The following is a 22,136-nucleotide window of genomic DNA, read 5'->3' on the forward strand; positions in this document are numbered from 1 at the left end:
TTTTGAGTTGGAATCTCACTCTGTCACCCAGGCTGGAGTGCAGTGGCATGCTCATGGCCACTGCAGCCTTGACCTGCTGAACTCAGATGATCCTTCCACTTTAGCCTTCCAAGTAGCTAGAACTACAGACATGAGCCATCACTCCCAGCTAATTTTACTTTTGGTTTATTGTAGAAATAAAGGTCTTGTCATGTTGCACAGGTTGGTCTCAAACTCACTTGCTCAGGCAATCCTCTCGCCTTAGCTTTCCAAAGTGCTGGGGTTACAGATGTGAACCACCACTCCTGGCTGGATTTTGAATTTAAAAACAAATATAACTGCATAAAAAGTTGAAGTATCTTCTTTTTTAAGATTTTCACAAATAAATAAATAAATGTTACAACCCTTTCTGTCTTACAGAATTTTTTCCAGAAGCTTGTTGCTGACATGCTGTTGATCCAAACATACTCTGCCAAGATGTTTCCTTCTTTATTGCAAAAGAAAGAGATATTTTGGGCGGAACAAGTAGCAGAAGTTAAAACACTAGAAGAAAGATCATGCCAATGTGGCATGAAGCTGCAGGGTCTGTTGCAGGTATTTGGGGCATGTAAACGTTGAACTTAAGCTGGGACTTCCTGGTTTTCAACCACCACCTCCAAGTGTCAAAAAGAAGTCTCTGGTTATCATTAAGCCATAGTTAAATGGGATCATAGCAGTGAGGAATGTGGACCGCTGCTCAGGTTCTGACCCCTACTCCCTGAAGGAAATGTCAGCTGGGATTTCTTATACATAAATTTGGGATGGCACAGCGTCTTTCTGCCTCTTCAGTCTTGGGCTTGGAGCAGAGAGGCCCAGAACAGCCTGGTAAGAGCTTCTGTTGGACAGGTTTTACAGGTTAGCTCCTTGCCTTTTCCAAATAAGAGAAAGGCTCTCTACCAAGAGGTCTCTGAGGTCTCTACCAAGGTGCTGAGAGTATCACTTTAATTTAATCATGTCACCCTCATTAATACCCAGTTTGACAAGGTGAGCATGAAACACTAATGCCAGCAGGGTTTTTTAAACCTTGTGCTCAAAGGCAGTGGAATTGTTTTCCATTGGACACTGAGCTGTTACTATAGTGGGTTACATCTCTCAGAAACACCTAGAATCTGTGCATTATTGTTTTTGTGATTAATTGCGTTGTTGTCTAGAGCCGATGTCGTAAAGGGCTCCCACTGATTTTATGTCCTTGGTTCTCTAGAAATGGGAAGAATTTGATGAAAATTATGCCTCTCTTGAAAAGGACCTGGAGATTCTTGTATCTACGTTGCCCTCTGTGAGTTTGGTGGAGGAGACAGAAGAAAGATTAGCGGAAAGGATTTCATTTTACCAGGTATTTTGCTTCCATTTAGTTGTCAAAGGCATGACCCACAGCTCTTGGTGTTTGACTTTGCTTTGTTTTGACCAAGTTGCTTGATTTTGAAGGCAAATGATTTGAATGTGAAGGAAACGTTGTTCAGGGACGCCACACAACCACGTGTCTGGCCTGGGCTTGAGAACGTTGGTTTGAGTCCTGACTCCACTTAATCACTTTTGTGGCTTTACCATCTCTGAGCCTCAGTTTCTTTATCTGTAGAACACAGATGGTCAAACCAGTTCTCCCAGTCTCAGGAGGTGGATTCCAAAGGGCTGCTAGTATGGAAATGAGCTGAAGAATGGAAAGGACTTTGTAGACCAGGGGCCTCTAAGCATAGACTTGGTTTTATTACTACAGTGAAGCCCAGGCAGGTCTCGAACCCGCGGGCTCAGGCAGTCCACTCACCTCAGCCTCCCAAAGGCGTGGGATTACAGGCTGAGCCACCGAGCCCGGCTAGCCTGTTTCTTAATATAGTAAGTCCCCTACATATGAACTTCAAGTTATGAACTTTAATGACACACACCTGTTTTTTAAAATGTATTATTTCTCTCTACCAGGTGTCAGTATAGCCCATTAAATATATACAGTTCTATAGAGCTGATCGGTACCCAGGCTAACTTTGTTGGACCTAAAACAAATCAGACTTACAAACGTACTTTCAGAACTGAACTTGTTCGTAAGTTGAGGACTTCCTATAGACTACCTGTTTTCAGATGCATCCTTCAGCTGCTCAGATGACACCTTCTGTATCCCTAGGCTAAGAAAGAATTAAACAGCAGCAACCCACCCCCACCCACCCCAGGACCCAGATGTACCAAAGAGTTAGACTCTATATAACAAAATGGCAACAAGAACAACTGTAGCTTTCTGGGCATCTCGAGAGTATAAATACAGTATTCTGGCCTCTGGAAAATGTTCCTTATAGCAGTTAAAATGCCTTCAAGGAAGAGCAGGGTCCTGCAAGGTATTTCCTGTTTTCATTTTCCATCCAGTCTATTCATGCGATAAACCTGCTTTTGAAGTTTTAAAGTGGACACTGGATAACAACCTCCAGCTACACAGCTCAGATTCTGACTGCATATGTTCTAAAGTTAAAATGAAATATTTTATGTTTCCGTTGACAAGATCTAATCAGGGCTTCACTGTAGTAATAAAACCAAGTCTATGCTTAGAGGCCCCTGGTCTACAAAGTCCTTTCCATTCTTCAGCAGCAAGACCTCATCTTTACAATAAATCAAAAAATCAGCCGGGTGTGGTAGCGCATGCCTGTAATTCCGGCTACTTGGAAGGCTGAGGCGGAAGGATCGCCGGAGCCCAGCAGGTCGAGGCTGCGGTGGCCGGGAGTGGCCACTGCACTCCAGTCTGGGCGACAGAGTGAGACTCCAACTCAAAAAAAAAAAAAAAAGAAACAGGCTAATGTTAGCCCACCTAGTATGAGTCTGATTATTTTCTCCAAAAGTGATCCAGTCCCTTAGCATGTGAGGGTGAGTCTATTAAATTTGAAACATTAAAAAGAAAAAAAGAGACTGGGCATGGTGGCTCACACCTGCAATCCCAGCATTTTGGGAAGCCAAGGTGGGAGGATTGCTTGAGCCCAGGAGTTCAAGACCAACCTAGGCAAGACCTCATCTCTGCCAAAAAATAAAATGGTGGTGTGTACCTATACCAAGCTACTTGGGAGGCTGTGGCAGAAGGATCACCTGAGCCCAAGAGGTCAAGGCTGCATTGAGCTGTGATCATGCCATTGCACTCCAACCCAAGTGACAGGGTGAGACCCTGACTCAAAAAGAAAGAAAGAAAGAAAGAAACAGGATTGTTCTAAGACTTTTAAATAAATTTGCCAGACTAAATGAGACATATCTCATAAAGCCCATCTCATGTATAGACATCATTGGCCATTCTCAGTCTTGGGAGTGATGGAGAGTCTTGTGTGTGTCCAGGAGACATCCTCGTCTTGAGCAGTAGATGTCTGTGGAACCTAGGGGTCAGTTGTGTGACCTTTGAAGTCAAACAAACTCGTGTTTTGCTGGCTAAGCACCTCACAGTCTAAGTGACCTGCTCAGACTATCTCCTGTGTATTAGATGGAGAAATTAAAACTTCTCAGAGATGTTCTAAATATGAAGTATCTGCCACTTAAGGGCTCAGAAAATAAGACATTTTTGTTGTTGTTTTCGTTTTTGTCTTTTGCTTTGTTTGCTCATCTTTGAGATAGGATCTCGTACTTTCACACAGACTGCAGTACAGTGGCACATTCATAGCTCACTGCAACCTCAAACTCAAGTGATCCTTCTGCCTCAGGCTTCCAAGTAGCTGGAACTGCAGGTTTGCATCACCAGACCCGGCTAATTTTTTTTTTTTCCTTCTTGTAGAAACAGGGTTTCACCATGTTGCCCAGGCTTGTCTCAAACTCTTGGGCTCAGGTGATCATCCTGCCTTGCTTCACAAAGTGCTGGGATTACAGGCATGAGCCACTGTGCCCAACCTAGACCTATTTTTTTATAATGACATTGGATATTTTATTCTAATACACAGGCTCAGGCAGGGGGGAGTGATTATAAATGGGAGAGGTGGAAAGGGTAATGGAAGTGGAATTTTTGTATAATTTTTAAAAAGGCTTGAGTTAATTGGAAAATAGTAAACCTTGTAAAACAGTATTTTGCTAATAACTTTTTTTTTTTGAAAGTAGGATTTATTGAGAGGACAGAAAAGCTCCCATAGTGGGAGGTGACCCAAAGGGGGTTGCCCAGTAATTTACTTTTTAAGATTAAACAGAGGTCTGGATAAATGGCATTAGATGAACCCAGCTGTGGAAGATAACTGCCTTTAGACAGACTTCTCTCCAAGGGTCATTGTCTTCACAGTTTTGAAGAACTGTCTTTTTCTTTTCATGAAGCTGGGTTAATTATGTGTTTTAACTTATTCTTCTAAAGTTCTTGAGCCGAGTGTGACTGGAACGCACCTGTAGTCCCAGTTACTGGGCAGGCTAAGGAAGGAGGATCACTTGAGCCTAGGAGTTCGAGGCTTTGGTGAGCCACGATTGTGCCTTTGCACTTGAGCCTGGGCAACAGAGTGAGACCCCAACTCAAGAAATTAATTAATTAATTAAAACACAAAGTTCTCTTCTTTTCTCTCTACTGAATCTTTACATCCATAAGACTCTAGAAATAAATTTTTCCAGCTAGTATTTGCATCTAATGGATAATAGAGAAACACCTTGTATATCCTCTGCTTATCTAGGTCTCAGTCTGAAATGCTTCTCCCTGGAAAAGGCGGGAACGCTCTCTGGGTCTGTGGTCCCAGGGATGGTAGGCACTGAGCTGGGGCAGAGCTAAGGAGAGCACACTCTACTATAGGGGACTGCTACTATTGGTTCCAACCAGCCTTTACCCCATGGGAACGAGTGCAGACCAGCAATTGTGAGACCTTCCAGTTTCCCCAGAGCCCCTGGCTATCCTGATTGCTATGTAAAATGTCCTGGTTTTCCAAAGCAATCTCTAGGTCACACAAAACCTGTCTGCATGCTAAACGTGGCCTGTTGACCACCAGCTTGTTGTTAGATGGGAGAATTAGCTATCAGATCTCAATCTGTGAATTTCTGACTTTTGTATGAGTGCGGTAAGTCTACAGAGTTGAATCTGTGCTGTAGAAAGGCATTGAAATGACACTCTAATCATGAAAGGCTATTGACGAGCCATTAATGTTATATCTGGTCAGGATGCTGTCTTGAAGGTTGGCAGAGTGTTCGCATTTCATCAGCCATTAATGTGGGTTTTTAATGTGATATTTGTGAATAGATGGGCAGAGCTTATTTTTAAAATAATTCTATTAGCAAATTTTGTTAGCAAATCAAATTTTTATTTTATTAGCAAATCAAAAGAAACATTGATGGAAAGCATGTCCGGCTCTACCAAGCTCTGAATGAAGGCAAACAGCTGGTGGCGGCGGTGAGCTGTCCCGAGTTAGAGGGGCAGATTGCAAAGCTGGAAGAGCAGTGGCTGGCCCTGAACAAGAAAATTGACCATGAACTCCACAGACTGCAAACTCTCCTCAAGCATCTGCTCAGGTGGGTCTGCTCGGGGATGCATGGGCTCCAGATTTTCCTGGGGAGAAAGGCCTCAGAGGAATTCTGCAGTCAAACTAAATCTTAAGGCATGTCCCCTGTTGTGCTGCATGTTTCTTGGACAGCCTAAAGCAGTTGGGTCCCTCTTCTGAGCTAAGTGGGATCCGGAGTCTTTGATGCTGTTTGAATAGACACAGGATAACATGTAATCAGTTTGCTGGGGGATCATTTATGCTTTTCTGTGAAAACTGGGAGAGTTATTAAATAATACATAAATTCCCTTTATACCATGATGCTACGCTTTTCTATCCTCTTCCAAAGGTTTTATTTTGTTTTTTTTTTTGTTTTTAGAGAAATGAGGTCTCACTCTGTCACCCAGGCTGGAGTGAGGTGGTGTGGTCGTACCTCATTACAGTCCCAAACTCCTGGGCTCAAGCAATCCTCCTGCCTCAGCCTCTCAAGTAGCTCGGACTACAGAGATACGCTACCACACCCGGCTAATTTTTTTTTACTTTTTCAGAGACGGGATCTCACTGTATTTCCCAGGCTGATTTCAAATTCCTGGGCTCAAGTGATCCTCCCACCTCAGCCTCCCAAAGTGCTGGGATTACATACATGAGCCACCGCACCCATCCCCAAAAGTTTTTAAACTTAAAAAAAAGGTAAATAATTTTAGCTAACAGAATAGTTTGAAAAAGTCTTTTGAGTTCCTCAGAGAATCTATTTTGCTTAGTTAGTATAATCTTGAACTGCTAGAAGAAGGTGGAGAACACAGAACATTTAAACCTCATTCACATTCCTGCCTCTTAACCCAAGGAAGTTTAAAAGTTACAAGAGGGATAGCATTTGATTTGGAAATTCTCATCACCTCAGGTAAATATGTTGGCATCCAGTCAGCAGCAATTTGCTGTTATACAACTTATACAGATACTGGTAATATTTTTACTGTAAATAAATTTATGGAGGACTTCTGATGAAGAAAAAATTATCTCACCAGATGTAACTGTCCACACCTGTAATCCCAGCATTTTGGGAGGCCGAGGCAAGAGGATCACTTGAGCCCAGGAATTTGAGACCAACCTGGGCGACAGTACACCTTGTCTCTACAATAAAAATTTAAAAATCAGGCCAGGTGCTGTGGCTCGAGCCTATAATCTCAGCACTTTGGGAGGCTGAGGCGAAAAGACTGCCTGAGTCCGTGGGTTCAAGACCAGCCTGGGCAACATGGTGAGACCTCGTCTCTACAATAAATCAAAAAAATTAGCCAGGCATGATAGCATGTACCTGTAGTTCCGGCTACTTGGAAGACTGAGGCAGAAGGATTGCCAGAGCCCAGCAGGTTGACACTGGAATGGCTGTGAGTGTCACTCCAGCCTGGGCAACAGAGTGACACTCTAACTCAAAAAAATAAAACAAAAATAAAAATTAGCTGGGTGTGGTGGTGCATGCCTATAGTCCCAGCTACTCAGGCAGCTGAGGTGGGAGGATCATCTGAGCCCAGGAGGTTGAGGCTGCAGTGATCTGTGATTGTGCCACTGCACACCAGCCTGGGAGACAGAGTGAGACCTCGACTTAAAACAAATCCTGGGCCAGGCACAGTGGCTTAAGCCTATAATCCCAGCACTTTGGCAGGCCGAGGTGAGAGGATTGCCTGAGCCCATGGATTTAAGAATAGCCTGGGCAACTTGGCAAGACCTCGTCCATATAATAAATCAAAAAATTAGCTGGACATGGTAGCATGTACCTGTAGTTCTGGCTACTTGGAAGGCTGAGGCGGAAGGATGGCTGGAGCCCAGCAGGTTGACGCTGGGGTGGCCATGGGCATGTCACTGCACCCTAGCCTGGGCAATGGAGTGAGACTCCAACTCAAAACAACCAAACAAATTCTGTCCTTACCCATGGGTAGACTTTTGTGTTGCTGTAATAAGAAAAAGAATGTGTTAGACTTTAACATGCCTCTTTGTTCTTGTTGGGCCATAATGGGAGAGTCCTGGGTTGCACCAGCAGCATCAGTTTTGGCACATGGTATAATCCTTATAAATGGCATGGTTTTCTGAATGTTAGGGCGGATCAACATAGGACAATATTCAGTAAAGCAAGAAGAAAAGATGCCCGTGGTATCTCTGATCATCCTATATGTTTCTAATTTCCTTTTCTCTTTGCTCCTGTTAGTTACAACAGAAATTCAGATGAGTTGACCAAGTGGTTAGAATCTTCTCAGCAAACTCTGAATTACTGGAAAGAACAGTCCCTCAATGTGTCCCAGGACTTGGATACAATCAGAAGCAACATAGATAATTTTTTTGTAAGTTGTAATAGAATATGCTCAGATAATTATTGGTCAGAAATAAATATCAAGGAAAAGTATCGAAGCTGACGTGAGAGTCTCCATATTTATTTGTGATTAAGGAATAAGACTTGGGCTAACAGCAGCTACATTCTTCAAACCCAGAATTATTTGTTTATACTATTTATTTATACATTTATAATGATGAAGTATATTTAATTGACTCTGTAAAATATACATAAATTTAAAACTTGCTCTGACGTGGTTCATGGTTTACAAATGCAGACAATATCTCCCAAACCAAACAAAACTTTACAGAATTATTACTTTATAAATGTTAAGGTTAATAAATGTGTGGTTTTAAATTGCTGTATACAAAATTGATATTTATACTAAAAAGTTTTTGTTCTATTTTGAGATTTGGGGGAAAAAGTATTACTTTTGTAATATAAATTGCACTTTTGAAAACTTGTAGTCTTTTCCCTTAATCCTTTCTCTCTTTTTTCCATTTTTCATGGCTATGGATACTCACTTTGGTGTTAAAATGTAAACCTTTTTGAGTATACTTGAATAACCTATATGTAGGAAATATTTTATTTTATTTTATTTATTTTTTTGAGTTGGAGTCTCACTCGGTCGCCCAGACTGGAGTGCAGTGGCTGCTCCCGGCCACCGCAGCCTCGACCTGCTGGGCTCCAGCGATCCTTCCGCCTCAGCCTTCCGAGTAGCCGGAATTACAGGCGTGCGCTACCATGCCTGGCTGATTTTTTGATTTATTCTAGAGATGAGGTCTCGCTGCCCAGGCGGGTCTCGAACCCGCAGGCTCAGGCAATCCACTCACCTCAGCCTCCCAAAGGCGCGAGATTTCAGGCTGAGCCACCGAGCCCGGCTTGTAGGAAATATTTTAATAAAAATTTGTTGTAATTCAATATGCATTTTGTATTGGGTTCCATGGTTTCTTGTAAAACATATGACTGAAATAATGACTTGTCTATTTTTATTTTTATTTTATCTTTTTGTTTGTTTTATTTTTGTATTTTATTTTTTGAGTTGGGCCTCATTCTGTCACCCAGGCTGGAGTGCAAGTGACACAATCACGGCTCACTGCAGCCTTGACCTCCTGGGCTCAGATGATCCTTCTGTTTCAGCTTCCCGAGTAGCTGGAATTACAGGCGTGCAGCACCACACCTGCCTAACTTTTTGGGTTTTTTTGTAGGGATGAAGTCTTGTGTTGCACAGGCTAGTCTTAAACTCCTGGACTTAAGCAATCCTCCTGCCTTGGTGTCCCAAAGTGCTGGGATTACAGGCTTGAGCCACCATCTGCAGCTCTTGTCTGTTTTTAAAAATATTAATCCACTAGATTTCAAACTATAGGGGACATGCAGTTCATCTCTTTTGTTCCCCACTGTGTATCTAATGCCTGGAAGGATCTCTGGCACACTTCGTAGGAAAAGGGTGTGTGTGTATATACATAGTAATTCAAATATTTACTCTGTTTAGTTTTGGACTCTAACCAGTTATTCTGACTCTTAGTTACTCCATGTTATATTTAAATTTTAGAAGTTTCTGAATTTTAAAACTGTTTCCACCAGGCGTAGTGGCTCATGACTGTAATCCCAGAACTTTGAGAGTCGGGGGCAAAAGGACTGGCTGAGCCCATGGGTTTGAGACCAGCCTGGGCAATGTGGTGAGAGCTCATCTCTACAGTAAATTTTAAAAAAAAGAATAGCCAGCATAGTGGCACACACCTATAGTTTGATCTACTCAGAAGGCTGAAATGGAAGGATTGCCTGAGCCCAGCAGGTCGAGGCTGCAGTGCCCATGAGCATGCCACTGCACTCCATCCTGGGCAACAGAGTGGGACTCCGACTCAATTAATTAATTAATTAAATCTATTTCCTTTAGGAGTTTTCAAAGGAAGTTGATGAAAAGTCTTCCTTGAAGACTGCTGTTATAAGCGCTGGGAACCAACTTCTTCATCTGAAAGAAGCTGACACAGCTACGCTGAGAGCTTCTCTAGCACAGTTTGAACAAAAATGGACAATGCTCATAACTCAACTTCCAGATATTCAAGAAAAACTTCACCAAGTAAGTACTTAAAGACTCAGCATTTGAATTAGCCTTCACTTGTTAGCTCCCAAATCCTTTACAATTATTTCTCTGACTCGATAATTTTCATTGACACTATCTATTTTTCTCTGGCTCCACTGAATATAGGTCTTAATTACTGGACTCTCCTCCAATGGAACTTTCTTATGAGAGAAATCAGGCTTAATTACTTTATTTCTCAGTTTATCTGCACCACTGTGTTAGTTTATGTGAAGGGTCATCATCATTGTTTTGGGGTCGCTTATTCTGAGTTTGAGTGCTGGGTTTGTTTTTGTGAGTAACCTGCATGATTATATAGCAAGACCTTTTATCAAACCAGATATCATCTTTAGTGATGCCCTGATTCATTTTGTTAACTGTGGGTAATTAAATGGAAATCGTTTTGTTCTTGCAGCTTCAGATGGAGAAATTGCCATCTCGTAAGGCAATCACAGAAACGATTAGTTGGATGAACAGGGTGGAGCAGCAGACTGCAGAGGAAGACGCCATGCATTCACCAAGCTCTGTGTCTCCAGTTAAAAACCTTCTGCAGAAGTTCAAGGTAATTTCGTAAAAGGAGCAGAAGTCTTTTATTAAATGAGAAGGTCAATCTGTTGCAGGGGAAATGCTGAACAAAGAGACCCATAGGATGTAATTTAGAAAACAAATTCTAGAGGTAGGGAAGGAGGACAGTAGATGATTCTAGAAAGGTAAGTTAGTATACTCGCTCTTATTCCACTCAAATTCCTTTGGTAGCTCCCGCCACCAGGACAGCTCAAGCTTTTCATGGACTCTGGCCTCACTTTTTATTTCCCCCCATAAACCATGGACTCTGCCTGACCAAGTGATTTTGGTTCTTAGCTATTTCTGGGGCTCTCTCTCATCATGCTGTGTACATGTTGTACTTTGAACCTGAAAGGCCCACTTTTAGCTGTATCCATTCTCGGTCATCCTTCAAGGATCAGCTCAGGTGTCTCCTTATTTGGAAATCCACCCCTGACTCTCCCAGCTGGACTGGGTGACTTTCCTGGATTGCATGTTTCCAGGATGCTCTCAGTAGTTCCTATCATGCAATATTATCATTATTTGTCTACTTACCTGTCTCCCCACCTTGACTGAGTTTCTTGAGTGCAGGGCTGCCCTGCACCTCCCTAAAATAAAGCACGCCTCTTCCAGTACCTGGCATCCAATAGGTGTTTTTTGAGTAAGAATGAGTAAGAGAAAGTTGATCTCCTTCTACAAATAGATGTGAATGTGGCCTTCTCCATGATATTTAGTTTCAAGTAGTCTTAATTAACATTTAACAAGCCTCACACACACATATTTATTGTGTGCCAAGCAGGGTGCTGGCCAATAGGAATTTGTAGATAAATGACCAGCCTAGTCATTGCTTTAAGACCACGCAGGCTGATGGAGCTAACTTCTGGTTGGCAGAAAATGAATGGCTTAGTTGCCAAGCATGTATAAGCAGAGGATTTTGTTTTTATACACCATCTCATCGTAACTTCAGCAAGTGGTAAATCTTTAAAGTACATTTAAAATATATATTCTTGTAGGCTCTAGTAACCTGATACATACCACATGGTTTACCCCTAGATGTCTCCAGAGGTTGTGCTAGAACTTGCTGGTGGCGGGTGTGACAGAAACGTAGTTGACCCTGGGTGGGTTTAGGATTGCTGGACAACTTAAAGCCACCCAAACTGCCCTGGGTGGCCTTGACTGTCCCAAAAGGGCAGGAAGTCTGCTAGTTTGCAGAGTTCCTCAAAAGGGTCCTGGGTTTTCTGGGAGAGCCTTAACTTACTATTTCCTATACAGTTGTTTCCATAATCCCCAGAATCCCAGCTCAGCTCTGGCAGCCTCTCATGTGGAAACCCTTTGTCCGACCTTGGGTCCTGATTTTTGTTCAGATGATAGTGGCCACCGTATACAGTGCTCCCTTTGAGTTTTCAGCCTAGTTAGAAGCAAGATATCTCTCTGTTTCCAGGAATGTGTGATTCTCTAAAAGAATCTCCATTCACCTAAAGCAGACACCTGCTAGGGGTGGGGAATGGTGAAATATAGCTCCTGACATGTGCCCCTTGATGAACAGGTGGGAGCTTGGTGCCCCATTAGAGCACAGGAAGGAAAATCCAGGGCATCTAACCGGCCTCCATGGTGGCTTTGGGTGTTTGACTTTGCTTGTTTGTTTCAGGAGTTTCGAATGGAAATGGATTATAAACAGTGGATAGTTGATTTTGTTAACCAGTCATTACTTCAGCTGAGCACCTGTGATGTAGAAAGCAAGCGCTATGAAAGAACGGAGTTTGCAGAGCACCTGGGGGAGATGAACCACCAGTGGCACCGAGTTCACGGGATGCTAAATGGAAAGGTGCACTCCTGGGTCGCTGTTGGGTGGATGGCTTGGCCTTTGTCAATACCACTTTCTGAAAAATCCAAAAAGACAGAGTTGGTTTACAGTTATGCCTAATAATGACCTCAACTGTAGCCCTTTTAAAAGCTCTATATTTTAGCACTCTCCATAGGTGCAGCTAAGAGAGTATGAAGCAGTCGGTGGGAAATTGAGTTAGGCAAGTGAAGAGGAGAAATTTTATTTAAGACGGTGTCAGGTATTATGTTAGGTGGTCTCCTACGTGATCACAGATTTTGACATTTTCTGCCAAAGCAGATGTTCAAAAGTGGCAAAGCCATTTCAGCTTTGAAAGATAATAAAAAAGGAAGCAAAATGCATGTGGATTTTTTGGGGTACATTTTTCACTCCATGACCCTTGAAAAGATTTTTTAAAATTTACTCCTGAAAAATTATTTAATATTGATATATATTAAGAGTGATAGTTGGTTGATCTGTTTACTGTGTAAAGAATGCTTAGAAATAGGAGGGGTCATGTACACGAATGACCAAAGAACAGGAACAGACATTTTACAAAAGAGTAAGTGATAGGCAGCTAATAAACATGAAAAGAGATCAGTTATCAGGTATTCAAATAATACAGTGGAACATGATACACTTAATATTACAAAAATGTAATAAGGTGAGGATAAAAGCCCAACACGCTCTCATTCATACATTGCTAGTAATGGCTCAAATACTCTTTTGGAAAGCATTCAGAAAATTTAAAAAGCTGTAATAATTATCTTATCTCTGAACCAAGCAGGTCATTGCTTACACTTTTAAGTAGATAGTCCTTCAAAAAAACAAAAGGATTATGCATGAAGTGTTTACTTTAGCATTATTTATACTGACAAAAATGTAGTATAACTTAAATCTCTAATTCTAGGGGAACAATTAATCAAATTATACTGTGTCCATTTGATGAAGTGTTGAGAAGCCTTTTAAAATTAATATCCACATATGTCATGACACAGGAAATGCTTATGACAAAGTAGGAAAAACAATATAAGAATATATGCATACTATGATTGTAACCTAGTAAAATTTGTAGTAGAAATGAAAAGAATCACAGCTTTTAAAGACAATGATTACTTTATTAAATTGATGATTACTTGTCATATTATTGTTAGTGATAGAGCAACTCTAATGCTCAAAGGAAAGAAAATTTTCTTATACTTCACATATATTAAGAGATGACTCAGTGAAAAAGTATTGAATGTTAGCAACATGATTTTATTGTGTACAGATATTATGAAACTTCAAAATGGTCAGCTTTCTCTGCAGATTAGCTTTTCTTTTTTTTTAAAGAGGAATTTTAATTGTGTTTCTTGATTTAGGAATCTTTCTTTCTAAAGTTGTTAGCGCATCTTATTATGTAAGATATTAGAAATGTGAGAAGACACAAAATTGTTCTTTTAAAAATAATATATCAGCCGGGCTTGGTGGCTCAGCCTGTAATCCTGCGCCTTGGGAGACTAAGGTGAGCGGATTGCCTGAGCCCGCGGGTTCGAGACCCATCTGGGCAACTTGGTGAGCTCTCATCTCTACAATAAATCAAAAAATTAGCCGGGTGTGGTAGTGCATCCCTGTAGTTCCAGCTACTTGGAAGACTGAGGCGGAAGGATTACCGGAGCCCAGCAGGTCGAGGCTGCGGTGGCCGGGAGCGGCCACTGCACTCCAGTCTGGGCGACAGAGTGAGACTCCAACTCAAAAATAATAATAATAATAATATATCATGGCACTTACATTTTAAAGCATGTGGTTTAAAGCCAGTTGCTTTGGGAGGCTGAGGCAAGAGGATGGCTTGAGCCCAGGAGTTCGAGACCAGCCTGGGCAACATAGTGAGAACTTGTATCTACAAAAAATGAAATAAAATAAATGTGGTTTAAAAACAGGAAATTTTTTAAAATAATTTTTTTGTTCACCACTTACAGATACAGCATTTAGAACAGCTTTTGGAAAGCGTCACTGAGAATGAAAACAAAATACAGATTTTGGACAACTGGATGGAGGTGCAAGAAGAGAGACTGAAAACTTTGCAGAAACCTGAAAGTGTGATCTCAGTGCAGAAGCTGCTCCTGGATTGTCAGGTGGGGAAGATAGCATCCAGTGGCACATGCCAGCCTGGGCTTCATGGTCCCCAGTCTTGTCCCATGAAGGACAAGGTGCTGTCGTTCCTGAGACTTCCTCCAACTCCAACTCCCCTGGATTTACTTACTTGCTTATGTAACTTAGAGAATTATCCCTAGGTTTTACAGAATTGCAAAGTACCATTTTTGGACTAAACAGTTGAACAGCCGGGCACGGTGGCTCATGCTGGTCGTCCCAGCACTTTGGGAGACCGAGGCAGGAGGATTGCTTGAGCCCAGAAGTTCAAGACCCACCTGGGACACATAGCGAGACCTCATCTCTACAAAAAAATCAAAAAATTAGTCAGGCATGGTGGTGCACTCTTGTAGTCCCAGCTACTCAGGAGGCTGAGGTAGAAGGATTGCTTGAGCCCAGGAGGTCGAGGCTGCAGTGAGCTGTGATTGTGCCACTGCACTCCAGCCTAGGTGACAGAGTGAGACTCCAACAACAAAAAATAAAATATTAAAAGAAACAGATGTAGGTATTTTTCTGATGATAGTATTGTTGCTCATAAAAAGTTTGAATAGTACTCCTGAGGGGGGGAAACACTAAAGAAAATTTTGATTTAGATGCCTTCCAATTTTTGTTTTTTTATTATTTTGCAAAACTAGTCTGAAGCTGTGGTTATTTTTAGCACTTCCTTCTGTGTTTTGTGGGAGGAAAATGATCTTCTCCTACTTATTGTGTATTGTAATTTAAAAGGACCGCTCGTCCCTTGGAACCTCTGTCTGAATCACACTCGGGCCGGAGGGTGTCGTCTGTGCCCTTCGTCTGTTCTGTGGTGTTTTGCCAGGTCACTCCGTCCCTCGGGTGCCCTCTCCCAAGTGTAGGTGGATGCTTCAGCACTGTCCTGTGGGCCACTCCTCTTCATAGCCCTCCCACCGTCATCATAGCTGCAAGTGGACACGCTGTGCTGCTTCAGCTCTGTGGCGTGACAGTCTCCCCCAAGTCACAGTGGGGGCTGGAAGGTCTGGCCAGACCCCAATGCTATGGAGAAGGTGACAGAATACTATGGGACATATGTGGGTACAGCAACCCCACCTTAAGGGCCTTTTCAGAAGGTCATATCCTGTTCCTGCTCCTCACGCTGTGTCTCCACCTTGGTATTCTGACAGCCACCTCAAGTCAACGTCCTTCCTGACAGGAAGGCTGCGTGCACAACTCGGTGCTTGCTCCACCCCTTAACAGGCCATCCTTCCCAGCCCAGCAGCTGTCTTCGTCCTTGTCTCAACCCCCACTTTCTCATGAGGTCCTCTTGACTCACAGTCTAGTTCAGGGGTGTCCAAACTTTTGGCTTCCCCAGGCCGCATCAAGTAAGGAGCAATTGTTTTGGGCCACACATAAATTATATAATATAGTTGGTGTATCTATGTAATAAGACTTCTTTTTTATATTTTTTATTATAAAGCTTAGAAAAATGAGAAAAGTATAAAACTAGTGGGAAATTTGACTTCATTCTTGTAAAACTAATCTCTCAGTGTCTGGTTTGATGGAAGTGGTCACAATTCTTAGTGTGTTCTCAAGGTGCTCGTCAGGAATGTGTGTTCGAATTTTGCTCTTCATTTGTTTCATCATTGAAAACAGCTGCTCACAAATGTGTGCGCTGCCAAAAATCAATGTCATGAATAAGGCATGACTGTGAACTCCAAAAATGGAACTACGCATGGGGTCATGAAGAAAATAAAGGCTATAAAACACATGTTAAAAGATTCTGTGAGGCCACCGTACTAGCCGTCTTGGGCTGCATGCAGCCCATGGGCCACAGCTTGGACATGCCTGATCTAGTCAATCCATCCATCAGACCAAAGCTTCCCTCAGAGCGCTCTCATGGCAGCCTATCTTAGGCAGCAGCCTCCACCTGCCTCCCTGCCTTCTCCCTCATTTCCCTCCGATTCATTCTCCACCCTGCCACAGAGGAAGAGTTCTGAAATGCAAAAGGTCATGGCCATCCCCCACTGAAAAGCCCTTCCATGGTTCCGTACTGCCCATAGAATGAGTTCAGCTGTTTTAGAATGGCATTCTGGGCCCTTAGGAACGTCCTTGACGACAAAGAGCTGCAGGTAGACCTAAACCAAGTGAGACTTACACAATGACTGTCTCTTTTGTGATAGATGATGGCAGTCACTGGGCAAGTTTGAGGTGGGTTAAGTTTAGCTATTCCCCATACAACCTCATTATCAAGCTGTAATTTAACAAATCCCAGACAAAATTACCCCTTCTGTGCGAACATTGATTAGCAAGCTAGCTCCAGAAACAGTTCAGACACCTGGAAGTCCCACCAAGCCCAACTCTTGGTCCTCTTTGGGGGACTAACCACCACTTTGCATGAAAGGCAGACATACTACTACTCCAGAAGCAGGAGTCTATTATTTCTTTACTGTTACTGTTATTATTAGTTTAAATCCAGAAGCTTCTTCTGTAACAATCCATCATTTGGCAACCAAAATCCTTGGAGCTTAGGCTAGATATAAAAATCACGTCGAAATTTATTGTAGGGATTATTGCACAGAGTGGTAGCCACAGGCAGTAGTCAGTTCTTACATCCTGTTCAAGTAAGGGTGGGAATTATACCTCCAGTAGTTGAGCCAATCCATTGATCTCAAGTACATGTAATTTTACCAGTGAGAACTTATTTAGAATATTCATCATACTTTTTAATAAGCCATTAATTTTGTCAATAAGAAACCCTTTCTAACATTCTAAGGGCTTATTGGCAAAACCACAGGTGTTGATGAAGTGGGGAGCTTAGAAGCACTGTGGAACCCTGCCCCCCCCTGCGGATTTCCTAATTTACACACTAACTGACCACCCTGGTGTTTGTGTACCTGATTGCACCTGGGTATAGTTTAGCCCATCTGCGATTGCTGAAGTTTTGAAAACAAATTCACAGACATTCCTGGCCAGCATCAGTCATCTCTTGTCAGTCCCCACCTTGCCTTTATGCCATATGCTTCTGACTGTAGAATTCTGGATACCACCTTGGCACAGACGCACACAAAACACAAACACAAACTCTCCTCTATCTTTGTCAGAAGAAGCCCCCAGCTTCCTCCCTCACCTCATACCCACTGATTGTCTACCTTCTTGTATCTTTACTTACTCCTTATTATCTGCTTTAACTTTTTTTTTTTTGGAGTCAGGGTCTCACTCTGTTGCCCAGGCTGGGGTGCAGTGGCACAATCATGGCTCACCACAGTCTTGACCTCCTGGGCTTTGGTGATCCTTCTGTCTAAGCCTCCTGAGTAGCTGGGACTACAGGCGTGTGCTACCACGCCCAGCTAATTTTTTTGTAGAGATGAGGTCTCACTATGTTGCCCAGGTGGGTCTCCAACTCCTGGGCTCAAGCAATTCTCCTGCCTCGGCCTCCCAGAGTGCTGGGATTATAGCCTCTATTTTTTAAATCTTGCTTTCTGAATGCATCTTTGTGAAGGGCTGTAAACAAGGCAGAGATGGAAATAAATTAATAAAACAGGCATCTCTAGCACTCTGTGTAGCATCCTGTGCCACTGGCCTGAACTTCTGTCCACTCCTTTGTCCTCTACCAGCCCATGGGCTTCTCAGAGTAGCTGGTGCATCAGTATGCCTGCTGGCCTGCCATAGCCTATGGAAGTTATACTAATCTGCCTCCCCAACCCCGATCCACACAGAGGCTTTTCTCCCTCTTTGTCCGAACTCAGCTGAAACCCTGATAAAATGGTAAAATCAATGGCTTATCAAAAAGCATGATGGAGCAGGGCATGACGGCTAAAGCCTGTAGTCCCGGTGCTTTGGGAAGCCGAGGCAAGAGGATTGCTCAGGAGTTCGAAACCCGCATGTAAATTCGTATGACTCTAAACCCAAAGGTATATGGTGTCACACCTGTGGAAGGTTCTGGGTCCAGCTCTGGTCATCCATGCCCACTCCTAACCATAGTGATCGGTTTCCTATGGAACAGAATTTTCCCCTGCTTTCTGTTTTCTGGGCCAGGAAACCCCTGACATCCATTGATAGAAAGTCTATGATTTCAACATTTCAAGAGTGCCCTGAGAGATCCTGACATTTGGTAATCTGGCAGTTTCTCTGGGCTGGATTCAAGTGCCCCACAATGAAGCTCGTGCCACAGAGCTTGTCCAGTGCCAGAATACAAACCCAGCCACCTACCCAGCCACAGCATGCCCATAGGAACTTGTGTTCGTTTCCTTATGGACACACAGTGATTATTTTCTTTGTTGCTTTTTATTTTTTTATTTGGGGAAGAGTAATCATTTTAAATATAGGGATTCTTATAATTTTTTTTAAAAAATGAAGTTCTTGTGAAAAGCAACCTTCAAAAGAAAAATAAAACCTAAGCTAAGGGTCATTCATACTTGAGGCCATGCCTTCAAAACTCATCTGGATAGAAATGTTTATAAACTATGAGATTTGAGAGGAAGTCAGACGAAATCTGAATCCCAGAGATCTTTTGTGTTTTACAAATTTTCTATAACAAGGTTGTAATTCTTTTATAATTTAAAAAAAAAAAAAGTTTAAGCTTTTTCCAAACTGGATTCCAACCCCAACCCTGGGAAGAGCAGATAGCTCTCAGCATCCTTCCTCTGTAAGAAGTGGCACTGTGGCTGCTGGCCTTGTTCATCTGTTTCCAGATCACTGGCTCCTTAGTCTCCTTTATAGTAAAGGGATCCTGTAGGTTTCTAAAAATGTGTCTGTAAAGAGTAGACGAAGTTTGGTGAATCAGTAAACTATGAGGTAGAAAATATATTAAAGTCATTACTTTAATATATTTTCTATCACTTACAGATTTATGGTTTAATTTTTTTTAATTAATAGAGATGGGGCCTTGCTATATTTCCCAGGCTAATCTCAAACTCCTGGCTCAAGCTATCCTCTCTCCTCCCAAAGCTCTGGGGTTACAGGCATCAATCACCATGCCCAGCCATGCTTTATGGTTTAAAAGCACCTTCCTGTTTGTAGTTTCATATGAGTTCTAAACTTTGCACGGCATAGGGTATCATCACTATTCTTCAGAGGAGAAAATGGAGGCTCAGGGATTTGATGACTTCTGCCTGGTAAAATAGCCAGTGCAGGGTAGACATGGCACGGGGACCAGATCACCTGAGTTATTTCTACTATATCATAATGATAAAGACTTGTTAATTTTAAGCTGGAAAGTCACTGGAATAACTTTTAAAAAATAATGAAGCCGGGCTCAATGACTCAGCCTGTAATCCCAGCACTTTGGGAGGCTGAGGTGAGTGGATTGCCTGAGCCCATGGGTTCGAGACCCACCTGGGCAACTTGGTGAGACCTCATCTCTACAATAAAAAAAATAAAATAAAATTAGCCGGGCATGGTAGCGCGTGCCTGTAGTTCCAGCTACTTGGAAGGCTGAGGCGGAAGGATCGCCAGAGCCCAGCACGTTGAGGCTGAGGTGGCCGGGAACACCCACTGCACTCCAGTCTGGGTGACAGAGTGAGACTCCAACTAAAAAAACAAAAAACTGATACATGACTTTTTAAATTTTCGGTATATATGTTAAGAACTATATACAAATTGAAATGTCTGTGTACTGATCCTCAACACAACCAATAAACTCAATTATGAAAGACTTTCAAAGCATACAGAAAAAAGAGTTGTTGCCTAGACGCTCCTAAAATGTAGCGCTGTGTAGCATATCATTGAATTAAGAGTATAATGATTAAAAAGTATTTGACAAAATGCTATTTAGTTTTATTCTCTAATGGCATTTTTTAAATTCTTATTTTATTTTTTTAGAAACAAGGTCTTACTATGTTGCCCAGGCTGGTCTCAGACTCCTGGGCTCAAATGATCCTCCTGCCTTGGCCTCCCAAAGTGCTAGAGTTACAGGCATGAGCCACTGTACCTGGCCTCTCATGGCATTTTTACTTGGAAAAAAATGAACTCCCATCTCTTACACCTTATTAATTGTTTTGTAATATTGTGCAGTGAAACTACATTCCTCTTGCCCTTCCAGGATATAGAAAATCAACTTGCAATTAAGTCCAAAGCACTGGATGAGTTGAGAGAAAGCTGTCTGACTTTGGAGAGTGGGGCAATGCCATTGTTAAAAGATACAGCATCCAGGATTGATGGGCTATTTCACAAGAGGAACAGTGTCACCACTCAGGTACTGGGGTTCATCTGAAGTGTGCTACTTCTCTTCACATATTCATCTTTTATTTTATTTGTTGTTATTGTTTTTGTTCTTTAATCATGGAAACTCACTCTATACAAAAAACTAAAAAGTTGCTGAGAAAAATATTAGAGTGGAAAAGGGAGAAGCGTTTTAAATCCCATTTTCATAAGCTAAATAATTAGAGGCAAAGTCTTCAACTCCAACGTCACTGAAAGACTGAAAATTCACTTGGTTATCTCTGTTTTGTCTAATGTGCTCATACAGACATAAAAGTCTCCACCCCCCAAGCTCTACAGAGTGTCTGGCATTGTTTCCTGGCAAGATGTGCAAGGGCGGCTCTGAAACAGCATCTCATTGTACAGGAGATGCCTCAGGAGGAGGTGATTCTGTATCTGGGAGGCAGTGATCTGTACCACGTGGCCTCCATAAGCAGGAGCATTGTGGGCTCAGGGAGGACCCCAAAGGTGGAAAGAAATACTGCTCGGTGACAGGAGAAAGTCCAAAGGAAGAAAGTGTGCATGATGTCTGGTAGTCTTACGAAGGCATGTCCAAGTTTACACTTACCCTTCCAGGAAAAAAGCCTCCCAAAATGGAAAGGACAGGCATCTCTAGATGTTGCAACCTTGACATTTCCCCACAGCAGAGAGAAAAGACTGTTAATACTAACCAGTTCTAGGTGTGTCCGTGTTTCCCAGGGAATCCTCACAGTGGGCTATTTGTCCTCTACTGAAATCCATTCTCAACCATTTGTTCCAAGAGTGAATTGGCAATAACCTGTATGAATGAAATCAACCCATAGGCAACCCTCAGCCTCATTCTTCCCCCAGGACCCAGCAGAACACTACGGATGAGCTTATTCAGTCATTTGTTAAACACAGCTTGTGAAGCACGATGCTCACTCCTGGAGGTACAGGAAAATAATTGAATCTGGCACTCAAAGTGCTCACAAGCTGGTGGGAGAAACACACACGAACAGATCATTGCAATATAATAAAAACTATAGTGGAGGAAGATCAAGTCAGATCGTGAATGTAAAAAAACACGAACTAGTACTGTCATAAGGACATACAGATACATGGATAGAATTGAGAGCTCAGAAATAAGCCCCTCACATTTATAATCACTTTCTTTTTTTTGAGTTGGAGTCTCATTCTGTCGCCCCAGACTGGAGTGCAGTGGCCGCTGCCGGCCACCGCAGCCTCCACCTGCCGGGCTCCGGCGATCCTTCCGCCTCAGCCTTCCAAGTAGCCGGAATTACAGGCATGCGCTACCACCACGCCCGGCTAATTTTTTGATTTATTGTAGAGGTGAGGTCTCGCTGCCCAGGCGGGTCTCGAACCCGCGGGCTCAGGCAATCAACTCACCTCAGCCTCCCAAAGGTGCGGGATTACAGGCTGAGCCACCGAGCCCGGCTTTATAATCACTTTCATCGAGAACTTTTAAAACAATTTTGGGGGGAAACTTCTTCTCAAAACTGGTGCTGGGACAACTGGATGTCTACATGCAAACGAATGAAGTTAGACCTCTATGTTCATGCAGCATATACAAATTAACTCAAAATGGACCCAAGATATAATTTTTTTTTTTTTTTGAGTTGGAGTCTCACTCTGTCGCCCAGACTGGAGTGCAGTGGCCGCTTCCGGCCACCGCAGCCTCGACCTGCTGGGCTCCGG

At 42.6% G+C, this 22,136-nt stretch overlaps 1 protein-coding gene across 1 annotated transcript in view; it reads left to right on the plus strand.

Moving 5' to 3' along the window:
- Positions 1–22,136, plus strand: part of SYNE2 (spectrin repeat containing nuclear envelope protein 2) — a 317,000-nt gene that overhangs the window by 221,598 nt on the left and 73,266 nt on the right. The window contains exons 75-83 of the mRNA XM_008063321.2: positions 400–573; positions 1,220–1,351; positions 5,243–5,439; positions 7,609–7,741; positions 9,629–9,811; positions 10,227–10,373; positions 12,003–12,179; positions 14,135–14,290; positions 20,302–20,454. Of these exons, the coding sequence (XP_008061512.1) occupies positions 400–573; positions 1,220–1,351; positions 5,243–5,439; positions 7,609–7,741; positions 9,629–9,811; positions 10,227–10,373; positions 12,003–12,179; positions 14,135–14,290; positions 20,302–20,454 (1,452 nt within the window). The remainder of the gene's footprint in view (positions 1–399; positions 574–1,219; positions 1,352–5,242; positions 5,440–7,608; positions 7,742–9,628; positions 9,812–10,226; positions 10,374–12,002; positions 12,180–14,134; positions 14,291–20,301; positions 20,455–22,136) is intronic.

The sequence above is a fragment of the Carlito syrichta genome, unplaced genomic scaffold (genome assembly GCF_000164805.1).
Source record: "Carlito syrichta isolate Samal-C Ts95f unplaced genomic scaffold, Tarsius_syrichta-2.0.1 Scaffold306742, whole genome shotgun sequence".
In the NCBI taxonomy this organism is placed as follows: Eukaryota; Metazoa; Chordata; class Mammalia; order Primates; family Tarsiidae; genus Carlito; species Carlito syrichta.